Raw genomic sequence first — 20,220 nt, forward strand, 5'->3', positions numbered from 1 at the left:
ATGTAACAGGTCGGTTTAGGTATTAATGTATAGTTTATAGCTTAATCCATAACAAAGACGAAAAGTGCAATTAACGTTATTTTTAAATAGAATTACAATCTCGTTTGATTTGTTAATTCATGCTATCATCTAAATGTCCATAGTTTTGAATACCACACCGATGTCATCCTATAGTTTTGTCCCCCAGAAAACCTAAGTATGTGTCATTGTCGATAATAAACTCCATATGTACGGTCAAAGGAATTATCCTGGTCTTACTAACACATGCTTAATATGATTTTATAATAATTCTTCTCAAAAAAATGATTTTATATGCAAGTATGAACCATGTTTATGGAGTGTTCACATGAGACATTTTTGTATTCAATAATAATGAATGCATACACGCAGAGGTAATGAAATTTTTTTATAAGCAGCCTCTAAGATCAATGATTAAATTTTTCTATTTTGGAGACTCAGATAATTCAACTAATTTGAATTAAGGACTGAAAAAAATTAAAGATCATAGTAATTTAATTAGTTTAAACTAAAAAATTAAAAATAAATTTCATGTACCCGTAAAAGAATGAAAAGAAACTTCTCATTTTATGGGAAAAAAAACCCTCCAACCTATTGTTTTAATTAAATTAATAACCATCGCAAATAATCGTCTTTGATATTGACATTACTTAATGTGGATCTACAACATTGACGACATAGTCATTGATTAAAGTAATGAAGTTGATATATCAATCTTAATTAAACAAAAATCACAATAAAATAAAAAATCAAAACAAACAACAAAATGGAAAATTAAACAAAAAACCGCACCTATATTTTCATGTAAAAAAAGTTTGCAAGTGGACTGATGTATGGGTGCCTTCAGCCATTGTTCAATATAGTGATTCACAAGAGCGTGTGGCGGTGTTTTCTGTGACAACTCAGTTAAGCTCATGGATAAGGAGCTTACTTGTATTTTAGGTATTTTAACATTTCTCTAGCTTGCTTGGAATAAAAGTTATCGATGCATAGCTCTTGAAATAGATTTTATAGCGTTGATTTCAAAAAATTATCTTAAATTTTATTATTGTGTTTTCACTGTCAATCTCATCAATCATCTTATAACGAAGAAATAACAAATTACTATCTTATATTTATTTGTAGACAAATTAAACTAAATGGTTGCTCTTAAGACCGATATCATATCATTAAGTTACCCTCTTATAACAAGATGTTGTTGGTGTTTATTTTAATCGTGCTCATTATAGTTTAGTACAATGCCCCTCCTCTTACAAAAAAAATAGTCAACCGGGTCATCAATTTTGCAATCGAATCAATTGAAGTGATGAAAGGAGATATGATATCACGATACATAAGAATCCAAAGCATTCCAAAATATATTTGATCGAATTTGATTTGATAGTGATTTTACAAGAAGATAAAAACAAATTGAAATCATTCTTGTGGTATTAAAAAGAGGCATTTCTATACTTATCCAGATAAATAGTGAAAATCAAAATAAATTTGAAAATCAATGGTGAATAAAGCTTAGCTTTATTTAATAGTTATCATTAGATGGGCCAGTGTACCGTATTCATCAAATTTTGGCCCACATAAAAGTTAGAGAATAAACATCGATCTCATCTCATCATGTTGAGGTTTTATTTTAAGAATTATCTGTTGAATTTATATTTTAGAAATAAATATATTTGTTTTCACTTTCTTTCTGTCGGTATGGTATAGGCATGTTTTCACTTTTGACTTCAAGTATTTTTTTTATGTGTTTGGTTTGAGGGGAAAAAATAGGAGAAAGAAAAATATAAAAAATAATGAATTTGAACTAACTTTAATCCAAATAAAATCATTAATTTTTGTATTTTTATTTATGTTTCTTTTCTCAAATCAAACATATTCTTCAAGTAAATAATAGTAACAATTATTTTAGATATGAGGTTGTTAATTTACAACCAACTAAAATCATTAAGTTGTAAATTAGCAATATGCATCTTTTTACTTTGGACAAAAAAATCCTTGATATTTAGTTATTTTATACTATAAATTTGAGGGTTAGTTAATAGTTAGATAACTTTTATTAAATGTTGTACACTCATTTGCTAATTTATACCCACATAATTATAAATATATGCAACCTAAATAAACAACCTAGGAAATCAAACGATTCAAACACGAGACATAAAAAAAAAAGACAAACTCTCTACATTACACCAATTTCTTTTGTTTTTTTTTTTTTGTCAAGTGCATTACCAATTTCTAATTTCTAGAATATTCTCAATATTGTAATGACTCATGCATATATTAAAAGCAACTGAGTAATTAAAGCCACTGAATTACAAAAAAAAGAGCCACTTAAGCATAATAATTCACGGGCTCACAACAAATAAAAATCATCATTTGATACATTGTGAAGAAAAATTAGACATGGCTGTTGAAAAAGGTGCGCATAAAATAAACAATTACTTAATTGTCCAACATCTTAAACTATTTAAAATAATAAAGGGAGGATATTTTTGTCCAAAGTAAAAATATGCGCATTGCTAATTTATACCAACATGTTTTTAGTTGGTTGTAAATTAACGACCCCTTAAATATTATTGAAATTCACATCAATTATAGGTGTTACTATATTACAAACTTTAACAAACCAATATTTTAAAGGCATACGTTAAATATTAAAGTATAAAGAGTTATCTAAGAAATTGTGTAAGGAACCCATGTTTTTAACTTTTTATAATATTACATGGTTTTTTTTAAGTTTCAATTTAATTCCCTTCCTTTAAAATATTTTAAGTTGGTCCCTTTTTTCGTTAATTTTGAATTAATTCCATTTAAATTGTTTTCGTGGCTAACAAAACCCTTATGCGATTGATCGTTAGTTGTTTTCGTTGCGCTAGACTTGGTAGAAGAATCACAGTTCAATTTTCATAACTATGATCGGGAGGGGATTGAAATCACTTGATATCAGAACTGACCTGCGAACTAGATTAAACGATCCAGCGAGCCGAATACTGATGGTAAAAACCAGGAAGTAAAACCCTTACTTGGATTCTTGTTTTTTAAACACAAACTAATTAATAAAAACTAAAAATAATCCTTTTTTTACGATTTGTTTTTTTAAACTAATTCCTAAATTGTTTCTCCTTCCTCTTTATCTTCTCGTTCCATTTCTTGCTTAGACCGAGTGGAGATTTGTAAGAAATCATCCTCAATTTCGACATAAACAGGGACTCTAGGAAAAGACACACTTCCTCTACTTAACTAGTGAGTATGTTAAAAAAAAATTTTTTGTTGTAAAATATCATTTGGGCACAAACAACAGTATAATTCATCGCCAGTTAGTCATAACGATCTCATTCATAGGTTTTTTGGGGCTATTGGAATCATGACTAACCGAAAGGCAAACCGTCCTAAATTACTTTTACACCAATAGGAAAATGTTTTTTGGGCCTATTTTTTTAATACATATTATGTCTAATTTAATATGTTAGTTTATTTTACGTTCAATAAAAATATTCCTATTCAAATTCAAGTTGCAATGAAATTCTACCTATTATTTTGTTTGGTTTTTCATGTAACAAAATGGTTTGTTGGTTAGCCAGCGAAACCCCCAAAACTAGTTTGCTACGTAACCAGCGAACTGTACCCATATCAGAATGCAGTCAAGAATACCTCTTTTGTTTTTCCTTATTGATGTACTTCATATATTCACCGCCTCTTTGACATCTTAGTGTAACCAACACTTTTCTTCCGTTCCCCCATTAACAGATTTTGCAATGCCAACAACAAATCTTAGCACGTGCACCGAAATTCCTCTCAATCGTGAACTAGACGTGGAAATCAACTTTATGAATGTCAACATTCGGTTGTTCTTTGACCAGGTTCGCTTCAATCTTAGGTTGTTCTTTGATTTACTTTGCATCAACCTATATATATATATATATATATATATATATATATATATATATATATATATATATATATATATATATATATAGGTAGTGTTCGCTACCTAACATGCGAATACGAGAGGAAAAATTCCATGTAAACCAACGAACGATTTTTTTTCAAAATCTTTCATGTCGGTGAGGGAAAGGGTGAAGGTGACTAAACGATCACATTCTTACAACACTCGCTATGTAACCAGCAAACTTAGTTTACTACCTAAGTAGTGAGGAGGATATTTGGTCATTTGACAGAGCGGATGAAAAATAGTGGGCGCGAAAAACTAAACTCATATATTGGATCTAGAACAGGCCCATGAATGATAAAATGGTTGCTCTGCTGGATCTAAAGTAGGCCCATGATAACCTACTTCAAGTTACTCAATTCCATAAAATTCCTTTTCCCGCCATATTTATCCACTATCATTCCAATAACACCATAGTATATACAGTAATTGAATTATTAAACGTGATTTTAGTAAATATACAATAGTAAATATTTGGTAAATTTGAAACAATATTGATTTTGCCTTCTAATACACCAATTCAACAAGATAGATGGGATATGGAATTGGAGTTCTGGACCCAGGGAACAAAACACATGTATGTCTTCACATGTATACAAATCATTGCATATTACATTCATTCCTTGTGGATCCGTCCCTAAGATACTAAATACTATAAAAAAGAAAACGATTTCTAAATATTAAAATCGTCTAAATTAATAATAAGGAATTATCCATGATGTACTGGATCGAAGAGTTAACTTTTGTACTACCGGGTAAATATAACTTTGTTGGCAGAGACATTGCATGTTGTAAGAATCGGGATTCGAACTCCGTTACTCCCACTTATTCACCTTATAAAGATGAAATTCTAGTCACTAGGCTACTTGACAAAAATATAATTTTGTATACTACCTCTGATTTATTTTATAAAAAGCTGTTGATTTTTTAGATTAATCGAATAATTAATATAATCAGTCTATAATATATATTGGATACATCAAATATGTAATTAATCTAAAAAATGAGTTGTTTTTTATTAAAAAAACTCGAAGCAAATGATCTTTTAATGACAAAATTCAATCATTATTATTACTCCCTCTGTCTCTAATTATAAAACTCTGTTTGACTATCGCACATACGCCAATGCACAATTTTGATCACTAATATCTTTAGTTGTGTATTAGTAAAAACTATAAAAATTTAATATTTTAAAAATACACATCAAAACAAATTGAACAAGATCTTATATGCTAATATTTATATTTATATATTATTAAAAAAATACGGTCAAAACAAGGTAAATGAATAATACCATTTTGTCAAACAATGTCTTATAATTAGGGATGAAGGTAGATTAAGCTTACCAAATATTATATTATTAATATTATTAGGCTTCACCGAGAGTAATTAAAAGTCGTTTTCATAAAGTTCAAACGTGTGCTTCAAATCGTTTTCATCCCAAATTTGCAATCTTGCTTGGATTCATCAATTTCCTTTATTCATGTCACATTAGGTCATTTAGGTGTGTTAGGTCTTCTGTTCTCGTTTTCCCCTACCTATTTATCATCCAAAAATCAACCAACTTCTCTTTAATATTGCATTTGTTTTCTTTATTTTTGGGATACCGTTTGAAAACTACTTACTCAAATTGTTAACTCAATATAATGAGCTCACTCACCAAAACAAGAAAGTTTCATAGAGTTGCATCTAAACCAAGTTTAAGGGACACCCCTAGGGGTGGCAAAACGGGTCGGGCCCGCCAGGCCGACCCGTTTAACCCACCATTTTTGGCGGGCCGGGCTGAGGTTTTCGGCTCGCTACCTTAAGGTGGCCCGCCCCCGCCTAATCCGCCTAAAAAACGGGGCGGGTGGGGCGGGGCGGGTTAGCCCGCGACTTTTAAATTTTTATATTTTTTTACTTTTACTGAAAATTGGGCTTAGAATGAGGAGCCCAAATTTCAATCCAGTAATATTTTTCTCTCATATAAAACTTCACGTTTCTTTTTCCTGCCAAAATTAGGGTTGTTTGTTTCATTCATTCATTTCATCCGCCGTCGTGCTCCCTTTATGCTAGTATTTATCCTTTTATCTTATATTGTAATGAATTACTTATTAACTTAGTTGATGTTTCTGTTAGTTTAATTAAGGGTAATTGTAAGTGTTAGTTTAATTAAGGGTAATTGTAAGGAATTACTTATTAACTTAATTAATGTTTCTGTTAGTTTAATTATTTTTATTCTCTGCTGTAATCTTCTCGCAAATCTTAATTATCCCTATTTTCTGTTAGTTTAAAAATAGGAGGTAAGAATTTTAAGGAATTGTGAAGTTATAATTCAACCTGCTTAATTTCACAATCTTCTCTCAATACAATTTGCTATTATTTTTTTTAACATCAACTAGGAGGTAAGAATTGTGAAGTTATAATTCAAACTATTAAAAAAAAAAGTATTTGGCGGGCCGGCCCGCCAACCCGTCAACTCGCCAATAAACGGGCGGGCTTGAGTTGTTGAACCCGGACGCCTAAGTTGCCCCGTCCCGCCCTGCCCCGCTTTTAAGCGGGCCTAAACGGGGCGGGCCTAAACGGGGCGGGCATGCCCACTTTGCCACCCCTAGACACCCCATAATTATATATCCTATTATTTACCCCCAAAAACAATATAACGACTATTTTTAAAATAAATAAAAAATAATAATTTAATTTGCAATTCGTTTATCACGTAGTTGTCTCATTTTTTCGGTGAGTTGGATGAGACATACCAATTTAAAATACTGAGTTTCAAATCTCAATTCAACAAGTTTAAAATAGTGAGTTAAACAGGTCGGTCTAACAAGCTCGACCCATTTTACCATTGTATGTCTATTTTTTTTATGAGATTTACCATTCTCTAACAAACCAAACAAAAAATCACATGATAACCCGTAATGAATTAGTTTAAATGGTAAAAAAGTTGATCTCCTTTGAAGAACGGTCATGAGATCAACCTTCGATTTTTGGGTATATAAAAAATTCAACTAGGAGGAAATAATACACTTTTATGTGTCTAACAATAAAAACTTTGGCGGTATAAAATGATAATCAACCAAAAACACACACGAAAGGATTTGTTTTCAAAATAAAATATTATATGCAAAACAAATTTTGGGCTTACCATTGGCATTTACAAAATTATAGATTGCCTCAAAATTATTAATTTTTTTGCAAATTATAGATATTAAATTTATGCCACCGTTTATATATATTAATATTAATAAGAAAACAAATATCTGTATTCAATTTGAAGCTACTTTTTATTTGAAACTTTATTTTTGGTCAAGATCAAGTGCACATTTAAAACTCATAAAGTATGACTGTACGGTCATCACGGGACCACGTTTTCCAGCTTAATTAATTTAGCTAGGTCCGGTTCGTATTTGATCCCTCCAACCACATTTTAAAAATTCAAAAGCATAGTACTCCTATTAGGAGTATACTTTAATTCTGGTTACGATCTTAGTTCAGTTCATAGAAATATTATATTATATGTTGTGTCACGAGCGAGATAGTTAGAGATTATTTACATTGGACTCAAAACAATTATACAAATGTGTTAGATACCACATGTTTACCAAAAACATTAGGTATTAGGTTTATAAATCATCTCACTTATAAAAATATTCAACCTCAACTTTTTTAAGCAGTGTGCGAATTGACTCACCTCACATTTGCCACAACAATCTCTCTCTTAAGTTTGCCGCTGCACTCAAAGGGACACGCCACCGACCACCTTTTTCAAGAAGACTTTCGATACAAGGAGTCGGTCGAACCTTTTTTCAAACCATCAGTTCTGATACCACCGTTGGGTCACAAGGGGGCAGTCGGAAGATCATCCACATTGGGCATAGAGCAATCGTACAAGTGAGTTGGATACCGCATCTTAATTCAAAATCTTTAAGCATTAGATTTATAGGTCATCTCACCTACAAGTGAGTTGAATACCACACTTATTTACTTTAAGGTGAAATTTTTAGCCATTAAACTATATGATAAAAAAATACATAATTTAGTTAGTCAAAATATTATAAACTTTTTGAACAACTAAATAACTTGAACAAAAAATAAAAATAAAATTCTCAAACATGTATAAACATGTATTCAAAATTATATTTCGATTTTTGTTTCTTTAACAATTGTCTCGGGAAACTATTTAACATTTTCCATTAATAAAAGATGATAAATATTAAAAGTGCCTATGATTTCGGCGCCTAAGGCATAGACGGACAATGCAATATCGGTTCGAGAGGAACCAACCAATTGACTTCAAAGTTAAAAATGCCTATGATTCTCAAAACATTAGATCTCATCCCATTGAAGGAGATTGGTAGACCTTGTGGAACTGCAACGACCTTATAGAATTAAGACATTTATTTGGAAGGTGGCTCATGTGCGGCTACTCATTAATCACATTATGAGCAAATGGGTGCGCAATTATGGGGTATGAAGAGTTTGTCTATGGCGTGGAGTCGTGGATTCGAGAAGGCTAAAGCAGTGGTGCATGCAATGAACAACAAAGAAGACTAATAGAAGTAAAGTGAAAAGTCAAGGCGTGTCACACTTATCGTAAAGTTAGTTCTTGTACGGATATGTCTTGGTCATTTTTTTGAAGTTGATTGCTCATGATCGATCTCCTGCTCAATTAGTCATTTTTTTGTCGATCTAGTTGTGATAACTCATTCTGGGATTATAACTTTGTATTTCTCTCTTTTTGGACTTCGGCCCCATTTATTCCATAAGAGTATTTTAATTTTTGTCTAAGTGAGAGTATTAAGGTTTAAACTTCAACTTTTGTATATTTCATATATTTCCTCCGTCCCAAAATATAAGAGTTAGTTTGACTAGTGCACGTATATCAACACACAATTTTGATCATTAATATCTTTAATTCACTATTAGTAAAAATTATAAAAACTTGATATTTTAAAAATACTCATAAAAACAAATCAAACAAAATCTTATACGCTAATTTTTATATCTATGTATTATTAAAAAAATATGGTCAAAAAAAGATAAATGTATAATGTCTTTTAATCAAAGTAGCTCTTATATTTTGGGACGGAGGGAGTAATATTTCTACTAACTTAGTTATACTCACAAGATAATATTTTTACTTTTTCTCTATATCACTCTATGTGAATCATATCACTTCCCCCATTCCATATTTGGTAGTTTAATGTTTTCGTAAATAGATGAAGACAATTGTACACAATTTTCAAATTTCTTTCCCATATAAATCCTATTAATACTACTAAAAACAATAAAAACAAACCAGCATAAATATATCAAAAATGTAAATGCTGAAAATCTGAAATATTCGTTGGAATTCAAAAATACATAATTATTTAAATAAACACACTAAAAATACCAAAATTTTATGAAATGCAAGGAGGATAGAAATAGTGACCAAAAACTACTACTACACTACCGTTACTTCAACATGCAGTTAAAAGCAAACATTTTAGATTATGCAATCAACTCAATATAGTTAAATGGATAAGATGAATAGTTTTACTAGTTTAAATTAAGAGTTAAAAATAAATTAAGAAATTAAAAATCCACGCTATTTATATTTAAGTCTTAATGCAAATAAAAAAAATACTAATAACTAATTACTAACTTCGTTGGTTTTGTAAAAACAAAACTCGATACAGTTAACAGCTCAGCCATAGGAAAAAAAAAAAAAAAAGAAACCATGTTTTTTATTCTCTTGTCTGCACAGTCAAATACATGAAGCACTTTTGTTTTTTTGTTGTTATGAAACTTTATTTTTTCTCTCTCTCATATTATTATCTCTCATCTTTGTTCTTACTTGGAATTTTCATCCAAAATACTTTCCCTATTTTTTAAAGACAAAAAAAAAAACCATTTTCCCATTTTTATTCCTCTGCATCAGACACTGGTACTTCACTTCTCTGTTTCAAATTTCATTCCATGTTTTTAGCAACGCATTCACAAAACACATAGTAACAGTTTTCCCAACACTTTTTCTTTTCCCATGTTTTTATGAAATTGGTAAGTTTCTTTCTGTTCTCAATTACTATCTCGTGCACGCACGTTACCTAGTTTTCTCAGAACGTGTTTCCTTTTTAGTCAACCATTTTTGCTGTCAATGTTTTGATCTGTCTTCTTATGTTGCTTCAAACTCTGTTTTGTCTCTGTATCTGCACAAAAATTCTTTTTTTTTTATAGAAAAATAATTAAATTTTCTTATACCCTTTTTGGTTGCTGAGAATAAAAGCTGAGTAGAATGAAAGAAAAGTGGAAAAAAAAATGTTTTTTTTATTCTCAATTGAATTTTCATTAATGGGTTGAACTTTATTTTTTTTTTTGCATCATTCTTTGATCTTGCTCAAAACAAATCAAGTTTCAAGCTTTATACATTTTCATCTTTGGATTTAGATTTTCTACTATCATTCCTTTATTGGGTCATTGAAATTGGAGTTATTTTGGTGAATTTGACTTCTGGGTTGTGAATTTTGATGATGGTAAATTATTCTAATCCAACATGTTTTTTGTTGTTTTGTTTATTTCAATTTTCATCACAGTGATGTCATTGTACAAGTTTGATTTTTTCAACCTCAAGTTTTGTTATTGTTAACTCTTTGACATTTTTTTGTTTTGTTTGTGTGTGATGACTTTGAAATTGACTTGTTCAATTTTTTTGTCTTAAACTTTGAATTGTCAATTTGTTTCATATTTTGCAGGTGTGTAAATGGATTATTGGATGATTAATAAGGAATAGAAGAAGAGAAAAAGAAAGAGAGATGAAAGAGGAATCTACAGGATTAATTATTGGAATTTCTATTGGTGTTGTAATTGGAGTTGTTTTAGCAATTTCTGCATTGATCTGTTTTAGATATCATAGGAAGAGATCACAGATAGGGAATAGTAGTTCTCGGAGAGCGGCTACAATACCGATTCGCGCAAACGGTGCTGATTCTTGTACTATTTTATCAGATTCAACTTTAGGTCCTGAATCACCTGTAAGGTCTGGTAGAAATGGCATGAACTTCTGGATTGATGGTTTCAAGAAAAGTAACATGGTTTCTGCATCTGGAATACTTGAATATTCATACAAGTATGGTTTCTTTCATGTATTCATTGAATAACTGAATAACTGATGTATATTCATTCAAGTTTTAAGTTGCTTTAAATTCTTCTACAAATACTCCCTCTAGTCTCGTATATTCATTGAATAACTGATGTATTTGGTTCATACTATGAATCAGATACATCAGTTATTCAATGAACCTGAAACATGAATCTTTGCTTATATATGACCGGAGGGAGTACATGCCTTGGGATTGAATTATAATTAACCATCTATTTATTTTTAGAATTTAATTTTGATGCACTGTAAGTGTAAAATGTTTTACACTATCAACAAATCATAACCAATGCTTTTGTGACTTTAGAAGTAACTAAGTCAAATATTTTTAATGATCTGACGGTTATGATTGACAGTGTAAAAAAAGTTGTACACTAACTGTGTATATGAATTAAATCCTTGTTTTTATTTGGAATATGAAATTGTCCTTTATGAGGGCGAGCGTCTCCATGTGACTTGGAAGTCGCGAGTTCAAACCTGGAAAACTGCCTTCCCCTTATGAGGGTATGGCTGCTAACATCTCTCCTCTCGATCGGAGCTTCGTGCATTACGCCATCCTTTATGAAATTGTCCACCATAATGGACCGAGATTGTCTTATGTACTACTTTCACGCAATTGACAATCTCGGCTGTAGAAACATAATCATTATGGCCTTGATTAATCTAGTTAAAACAAGTACTTGATTGTCTCTAAACTTTTGACTCATGTATATTATTCCTCCATATTAAACCTAAAACTATATACTTATGATGATTTGCAAAATATGGCGACAACTAATTGTCATTAAGAGTGGAGTAAAGTTTACAATTGTTTGAACTTAATGTAATTAATAATGACTGTTTTTTTTCATGTCATTTATCTATTTCTTCTCATTCTGGTTTAAATATCATATTAACATTTTAGGGACTTGCAAAAGGCAACATATAATTTCACAACACTAATAGGACAAGGTGCATTTGGTCCTGTATATAAAGCTCAAATGTCTACTGGTGAGATTGTTGCAGTTAAAGTTCTTGCAACCAATTCTAAACAAGGAGAGAAAGAATTTCACACTGAGGTGAAGATGTTTACCAATAATCATTTAGTAGCATAATACTTTTTCTTAAAATAGATAGATTGTGTTTTTGATTTATTTTTCTTAGTTTTCACCACCAGTATCCGGCCAACTGGACCGCCTAATCTGGTTCGGGATCGTGTTTTTTATTTTGACAACCATGAAAATGGAATAAGATAGTATAAGCATTGATGGAATAGTAGTTAATTTTTCTGTATGATGATTCTTCTAGATTAGAGTAGTTTGATTAATTTTAACCTTTTGTTATTTTAACTTTTGTTAGGTTATGTTGTTGGGAAGGTTACACCATAGAAATTTGGTCAATTTGGTTGGATATTGTGCAGAAAAGGGTCAACATATGCTTGTTTATGTCTACATGAGTAAAGGCAACTTAGCTTCCCACTTGTACAGTAAGTTAACTATCTATGGTTTTTTTTTTGTCAAAAAAACTATCTATCGTTTTTGCTATTTCGTTTGAAGGTTTTTTAAACGAAATTTGACGAATAAAATAATTGGCTTACATGGAGGAAGAGTATTACAAAAAAAAAAAGTTTATGAGGATAGAGTAGTAATGATAGGAGTGACCCGATACCTGACTTAGAACCTTACAAAAATCTGAATGTGCTTGATTGAATTAGCGTCAAGAAAAATGTTTAATTTATGCTCATAAAGATAACAAAGGTAATGACTGTGAAATGCAAAGTCTTAAATTTGAGAGTTGGGCCTAACTCAACCCTACAAAACTGGCGTGTGAGGTGAGAATTGGCTGTACTTTATAAATATATATTCAAGCAATCTCGCAACCGATGTGGGACATCTTAACACAATGTATAAGTTGAATTATTAAGCGATCTCTAATCTATATGCATTGAACATATTCTATTTGTTGTATAAAAAATCTAACCTTAAGGAAAGAACTTTTAAGTCCTTATGAAGTCATGCAAGCATGACCTGAGATAGGACTTTGATATTATGTGCCTTTCAATTTGATGCTTTGTTTTTTTCTGTTTCATTTTTGGTGATTTGTTTCAAATTGAACTTGCATATGCAATAATAAATGAAGCATGTAAAGTATAAACTTGCTTCTATATTTAGGTGAAGAGAATGGGAATCTGGGCTGGGATTTGAGGGTTCATATAGCTTTAGATGTAGCAAGAGGCTTGGAGTATCTTCATGATGGGGTAAGTTACAATATGACCTGAACTCAGATAATCATGTTGAGTATACTTTAGTTACAATTGTATTTGTTGTTGTCACTCTAGGCGGTTCCTCCTGTCATCCATCGCGACATCAAATCTAACAATATTCTCTTGGATCAGTCCATGCGAGCCCGGGTATGTCCTTGTTAATCACCAACTTTTTTTCTGTTTAAGAGTCTGTTTGGATCGACTTATTTGAGCTTACCTATTGGCATAAATACTTGTGAGACTGATTGAAAGAACTTAGGAAAACAATTTATGACATGTGTATAAGTTGTTTTCAACTTATTTCTATAATCTGTCAAGGATAGTTTATGAAAAAAGCTTGTAACTTATATGAAAACAGCTTTTAAATTGTATAAAAAAATAGTTTGACTTTATCTAATCATTTGTTATAGAAATAGTTTATACGTAAACAGTTATATGATAAGCATTTATGCTATACGCACTTAATTAAATTGTTTATCCAAACAGCACCGAAGTATGATCTTGTATTCAGTCTGCATGATCTAAAATAGTGTTGAACGACTAAATATTTCCTCTAATCATTTAATGTTGATCAAAATGCTTATTATGCTCTTGTTTGTTTATTCTGAATCAAATAGGTTGCTGATTTTGGACTTTCAAGAGAAGAGATGGTGGATAAACATGCCGCTGTTCGTGGTACCTTTGGTTATCTCGATCCTGAGTATATATCTTCAGGAACATTCACAAAGAAAAGTGATGTATACAGTTTTGGAGTGTTACTCTTTGAACTTATAGCTGGCCGAAATCCTCAGCAGGGTCTTATGGAATATGTTGAACTTGTAAGATCTCTACCCTCAGCAGGGTCTTATATATCAAAACAAGTATTATCAAATCTAGAATTTTATGTTGCGGAGGCAATACTCGTAAATCCTAGTGAAATACCTAGTAGTAAATAATCAGTATATCGTATATGTTGTGCAGTTAATATATATAATATTTTTAAAAATCGAAATCTTTGGTCCCGTGAGCTTAGCTCAGTTGGTAGGACATTGCATTATATATGCAGGGGGGGCGGGGTTCGAACCCTTGTCATCCCACTTATCCACTTTATGGGTGGAATTTCTAACCACTAAGCTACTTGACAAAAAAAAATCGAAATCTATGTGGAGGAAAAATGGTATATGGATCCTATGCAACCGACTTTACGATGCAGTTGTTTGTTGGCCGTTAGATTAAGAGAGCGGATTTTATCCCTCTTAATCTAACGATATACAGCTGGCTGTACTGTACCGTAAAGCTGGCTGAAATCATTGCTAATTAGTTGGTTGGTTGATGACTCTATTTTATGACATTACTCTATCAAAGTACTTGGTTGTTATAACACACACATTGATACCTAATTCATTTTTTGTTCTTATGAATGCTATTAATGGTTGAATAGGCAGCAATGAACACCGAGGGGAAAGTTGGTTGGGAGGAGATTGTTGATTCAAAACTTGAAGGAAAATGTGATTTTCAAGAACTTAATGAAGTAGCAGCACTTGCTTACAAATGCATCAACCGCGCCCCACGGAAGCGTCCTTCAATGAGAGACATAGTTCAAGTATTAACTCGGATCCTTAAAGCAAGACACCAAAGAAATCATCACAATAAATCCCTTTCAGCGACAACCGATGATGTTGCAATAGATGTTGATGAACCAGAAAATAAGGATCATGTTACTGACCATAGAAGAGATGAATCTATAGATAGTGCAAATGACATGTATGATTTGTAACAAAATTGTATTACATGTAGTTTTTTTTCTTTTGTTTTATTTTTCATTTATTTTTTGGCTTTGCATATGATATGATCTTACTAGACACTAGGATTTGAGTGATTTAATGATGCCTCACATCATTTTCTGTAGTTTTGTGTAACATTTTTTCTTTCATTTGTTGTTTCCTTTTCTTGCCTCAGTTCTGTTGTCTCGCAGAACAGATACACAAAATTTGTATATTAAATTACTTTCATGAATCAAATGAAAGGTAATACTTAAAAATTAAAAACTGAAGTGTCTTGCATTGATAATTTATAACATGGATGTCACCACGGTGTAGTCTAATGTTCGTATTATGAAGGAGGTCCAAAGTATTTCCACTTCCCTAATTATTAACCTCCACTGATATTTGCTTATATACAAAAAAGAAAAACTTGTAAAATGGATGATGATGATGATGATGTGTACCGTTAAAATCTATAATTAAAGATTATGCATAAGCATTCCTTGCATAATTTTTTTTTCTTCTTTTAGCCATTTTTGGTTCATTAGATCGTCTAATTTGGTTCGGAAGTTAATTTTAGCATCAAGTGATTTCAAGTCTCTTCCAATCATAGTTGTGGGGATCAAACCGTGTTTCTCCCTATCAATGGGTTCAAAAGCTAGGCGAATGTTCGTGCTTTGCGGGCTGTTCTGGTACTGTTTGAATCCATGTCAGGGTTGAAGGTTAATTTTTCAAAAAGTTTGTTGGTTGGGGTGAATATCCCTGACTCTTGGTTACATGAGGTCGCGTCTGCTCTTTGTTGTAAAGTGGGAAGAGTGTCTTTCCTTTATCTGGGTCTTCCTATTTGTGGTGATCCGACGCGCTTGGCTTTCTGGGAACCGATGCTTGCTCGTATAAAGAATAGATTATCTGGTGGAAGAGTCGCTTTCTTTCTTTCAGTGGACGTCTGATACTGCTTAAGTCTGTCTTAATCTCTCTCAGGGCTTCCCCGAAAATTGAGAGGGTTAGCACCAAAAAACCTAAAAAAAAGTACGAGAAAACAAATAGAGAATTGGGCCAATCAGATGGAGTTAGAGTTTGGGCTTAGAAAAGTAAAACCCACTTGAAGCCCATGATCCATTTTCAAACCAAATTCTTTACTTCATTTATTCTAAGATTTTGTATTATTATCCAAAATCATTATCAGAAACAGAAAAGAAATAAGAAGAGGTTACATACAGCACCAAAGCAACAATGGTAGCTATGGCTATGGTTGCTCTTCAGAGTTCCATGACCTCCCTCTCCCTTTCCTCTAAATCTTTCTTCTTCGGTCAGCCTATCACTCTCTCCCCTCTTCTTCCGGTACGCCATTCATTTCACAAATATTCTTCTTTTTCCAATTCAAGTTTCAATTTTGATTATTCCATGTACTTCCTTTCTTCTTTTATTCAATTGGGTTTTGTTTTAACTGTTCAAATTTAAACAAACTTTAAAGTTGGGTGGTGTTATTAGCATTTCAAGTTTTGAATGTTTAATTCATAATCATATATTCATAATTGCAATTTTTATGTCATGCCTTTTTTACCACAAAAAATATAGTATTATTTAGATTGAGTCTTACATTTTGTAGCATGACATAGTGTTCTATAGATAATCACAAAATTTCATAGGATTGACATGAAAGACTCTTATAAGAATGTATTCGAGTAAACCACCAAATAAGTCCCCGACTTTGTAAGATACTTTCAAATAGGTCTCTGACTTTATCAATATTTCAAAAAGGTCCCTGACTATGGTAAATTTTACTCATATTAGTCATTCAAAGAATATGTTGGGGACTAAATTGAAAATAACTGGATAAATTTATGGACCAAAAAAAGGTCCCCGACTATGTTAAATTTTACTCACATTAGTCCTTCCAAGAATATGTTAGGGACTAAATTGAAAATAAGTGGATAAATTTATGGACCAGATTGATAGTAAGCTGTAAAATATAGGGACTTAATTGATAGTATGTGGTTAAATATAGAGACCAACTTGACAGTCAGGGACCGATTTGAGAGTATCCTACAAATTCTGGGACTAATTTGATGAGTTGTTTTTATATACTTAATTTGTCATTCAATATGCAATGTTGTCAAATAGTGGTGATAGCGGTAGCGCTGTAATATAACATAGCGCGTGCAATGTTGTTTATAATTGACTTATTTCAACCGCTATGTAGCTTCAGCTATTTGCCCGCATTCCACAATGCTATCTGCTATTTCCCATAATGAATTTTTTGTGTTCCACCATCTTCTGTAATCCACTATGGATAACACTGGCACAATGCAATAATGCTTAATGTTTCATTAAAAGTAACTAATACATTTTTGTCGGACTGACATTTGACTGGTTAATTAGGATAAAATAAATCTATCTTGTTTTAATTCTTACATATGAAATTCTCAAAAGTTTACTATACTAACTTTATATGAATTTTATATTTGTGGTATGCAGTGTAAACCAACAGAGAAGAAATGTGTTACTGTAATGAAGGTCAGTTACAAATTCTTGCCTCATCCGTGCCGAATAATATGGTTATTCTTTTTAAGATTTTGTTAAATTAAAATCTAAATGGAGCAGAGTTTGTGCTTTTGCGGTCATTTGCAGTTTGTAGTTTGTTGCTGCTTTGTAGCACTTAGAAAAAGATCCTTAGTGATTAGCCGAGACATAAATCCGGTGAATGCTTAGAATATAAGTTCAATCCACAAAAAAATAAGATAAAGGACCTGCGCTGTAATTTTGCCTAAATACTATGACCTGACAAAGAATCACCTAAAGGGTGTGGCGCAGCTGGTTGCGTAGACCAAGCTTGTGAGGTTGACCTAGGTTAGATTTTTGCATAGCGCATTCTTGGAGAGGTGCACAGTACCTTAATTATGACTAAGCATCTGAGCGTAGATTAGTCTCATATTACTAATTCAAAAGGATCTAAATTTGTGTGAATACTGTGGATCCACTCGGTTGCCAAAATCTCTAATTACAGCGAGTTCCTACCAAAAACAATACCTGACAAAGAATCCATTCAAAATCGCCTTTCCAGTCAAACCTAAAGCTTTCATATTCTTATGAAAATGAAAAACAAAACAACCCTTAAATTTAATATTGTAAAACAACATAAAAAGACATGGTTTACTCGTCATAAATCTACTTAACTATATTTTCTCTAGCTAGTCTTAAAATTTAAAATTGTCTTGTGTAATATATTTCCTGTTTCTTCTCTGGTAGTATAAACGATGGGAGCGAATTGAATGTAAACCAAACAGCCTTCCCGTGTTACACAAAATGCATGTTAAAGTTGGAGATACAGTGAAAGTCATATCTGGACGCGACAAGGGTCAAATTGGAGAGATTACTAAGATCTTCAAGCACAACAGCACTGTTATTGTCCAGGACGTAAACTTGAAAACAAAGCATGCGAAGAGTAGAGAAGAGGGAGAACTAGGGCAAATATTGCAGGTGATTATCATTTCCCTTGCTAGAAAAAACATTATTATGAATTCTTCCCCTTAAGAGTTCGATAATATCTATTATATAACATTCTCCTTCGTTCGGGAGAATCCTAATTGGAACAATCTTTGGTCCGATTTTACTTACCTCCCAGATGGACTCTGGATTACCAGGGTCCATTTTCCCTGGGAACAGACAAAAAAAGGTTTAGTAACATGTGTTTTTTTGTTAGTGCATTTGTTCTCATGCACTCTAATATTTTGAAAAACCATTGCCTTGATTTCCAGATTGAAGCTCCTATCCACAGTTCAAATGTGATGCTCTACTCGAAAGAAAATAATGTAGCAAGTCGTGTAGGTCATAAAGTCATTGAGAATGGTAAAAAAGTTCGGTACCTACTAAAAACTGGAGAGATAATTGATAGTGATGAGAATTGGAAGAAACTGAAGGAAGCTTCTAAGCAGACTGAAGTTGCTACTACTGCTTAGTTTTACTGTATTAATTCATGTATTCAGCTGTTATGTAATTCTATGCACTCTTGTAATTTTTTCCCAATTTTAATTTTAAGTGTATATTATGCATGTTATTACTTTGGTTACCTTTGTTGATCTAACTTGAGTAATTGAATTTGTTTTTTCTCTTTTGGTTTTGTTCCTTTTATTTTTAAGGCAAATGCTAGGGCACTAGTTAAGGTAACCAAATATAGTAAAATTATCTTGGAACTTGTGCCGTCAACACAATACATAAGTATAAATTTTGGTATTTTCAATGCATATTTTTTCTTTTCTTTTTTAGTTCCTTAACTAGTGCTCTTAAGACAAATGCTAACAGTGTGGCTGTTTTCTTTAAGTCACTGCTCAATCCAAATAGGATTGCTTTTTTTTTTCAACTACAATTAAATAAAAACAATACTAACCCTTTTGTTAGTTTTTAACCCTCCGGTTTCAGAGGAAGAGACTGGTAATTTGAGTTCCACCATGAGATAAATAAAGTTTGGTTAAAGAATCTTTCGAGCATTGCTTTGTCTTGAAACACTATAAAAAGATTAAACGTTATTATGATTATGCTGTGTGCTTGATGAAGCAGAACGAGTCTTGGATGTTAGAATTCAAGAGGGATTCAAATTTATCTTTCAGTGCTTACCAGAAAACCAACAAAACCTGTTCATTTCTGCAACCACGACGAGTAATCTACAAAGCTTTATTTGATGTGTATTTTAGAGGCTTACCTGTTTCCTCTGATGTTTTTTCTACCTTGTATTCTAAGACAGATATAGACATTTATTTCAAGAGGTAAATCGAAATTGTTAGAGCAACTTTATCGTAAGATACTTAGCTAAATTCTTAGGCTAAGTAACCGATCCTTACATTTTGTTGCCACTCGAGGGAGTATACATGGCAGTGCTTAATTTTTATTTCTAAGAAAAGATACTTGTACAAGGATTCAATTCTTAAATTAAAATATACATTCTTTCTCTTTCATTCATCACCAAAACAACCAAAACTAACGAAAATTAATTGAATCACATCCGACAAAGAAAACAAACGAATGCATAGAAAAATCCAAAAAAAGAATATTGTTTGCTTATGTAGTACAGTACTGCATGCGCTTTCCCTTGCCATCAGTAACTGAACTATGGTTCTTGCACATTGGAAAAGTATGCCATAGTATAGGAGTT

The 20,220-nt window shown here is 31.9% G+C and overlaps 2 protein-coding genes across 3 annotated transcripts; both read left to right on the forward strand.

The window, feature by feature from the left end:
* The first annotated feature begins 9,704 nt into the window (after positions 1 to 9,704).
* Positions 9,705 to 15,216, forward strand: LOC123897536 (calcium/calmodulin-regulated receptor-like kinase 1). 2 transcript variants are annotated; one of them, XM_045948227.1, is made up of 8 exons: positions 9,705 to 10,464; positions 10,684 to 11,057; positions 11,992 to 12,145; positions 12,426 to 12,552; positions 13,238 to 13,323; positions 13,405 to 13,476; positions 13,947 to 14,147; positions 14,750 to 15,216. In XM_045948227.1, exons 2-8 carry the CDS (start codon positions 10,744 to 10,746, stop codon positions 15,083 to 15,085), a joined length of 1,290 nt encoding a protein of 429 aa, XP_045804183.1. In that variant the 5' UTR covers positions 9,705 to 10,464; positions 10,684 to 10,743; the 3' UTR covers positions 15,086 to 15,216. The 2 variants fall into 2 exon arrangements, with proteins under 2 accessions (XP_045804183.1, XP_045804182.1); XM_045948226.1 differs by having other exon boundaries at positions 9,707 to 9,991.
* A 1,025-nt stretch (positions 15,217 to 16,241) lies between these two features.
* LOC123899509 (50S ribosomal protein L24, chloroplastic) lies at positions 16,242 to 19,128 on the forward strand. The gene is made up of 4 exons (XM_045950657.1): positions 16,242 to 16,412; positions 17,550 to 17,588; positions 18,321 to 18,551; positions 18,830 to 19,128. The coding sequence occupies exons 1-4, from the start codon at positions 16,305 to 16,307 to the stop codon at positions 19,028 to 19,030; spliced, it is 579 nt and encodes a 192-aa protein (XP_045806613.1). The 5' UTR covers positions 16,242 to 16,304; the 3' UTR covers positions 19,031 to 19,128.
* Positions 19,129 to 20,220: the final 1,092 nt, after the last annotated feature.

This window comes from Trifolium pratense, linkage group LG7 (genome assembly GCF_020283565.1).
Source record: "Trifolium pratense cultivar HEN17-A07 linkage group LG7, ARS_RC_1.1, whole genome shotgun sequence".
NCBI lineage: Eukaryota > Viridiplantae > Streptophyta > Magnoliopsida > Fabales > Fabaceae > Trifolium > Trifolium pratense.

Bases quoted from the DNA above. Each gene is read 5' to 3' on its own strand.
- LOC123899509 (XM_045950657.1), top strand. From the start codon at position 16,305: ATGGTAGCTATGGCTATGGTTGCTCTTCAGAGTTCCATGACCTCCCTC. The intron at 17,589-18,320 runs GTCAGTTACAAA...CTTCTCTGGTAG, and splicing joins AATGTGTTACTGTAATGAAG to TATAAACGATGGGAGCGAAT. The intron at 18,552-18,829 runs GTGATTATCATT...CTTGATTTCCAG, and splicing joins AACTAGGGCAAATATTGCAG to ATTGAAGCTCCTATCCACAG.
- LOC123897536 (XM_045948227.1), top strand. From the start codon at position 10,744: ATGAAAGAGGAATCTACAGGATTAATTATTGGAATTTCTATTGGTGTT. The intron at 11,058-11,991 runs GTATGGTTTCTT...TTAACATTTTAG, and splicing joins ATACTTGAATATTCATACAA to GGACTTGCAAAAGGCAACAT. The intron at 14,148-14,749 runs GTAAGATCTCTA...ATGGTTGAATAG, and splicing joins TTATGGAATATGTTGAACTT to GCAGCAATGAACACCGAGGG.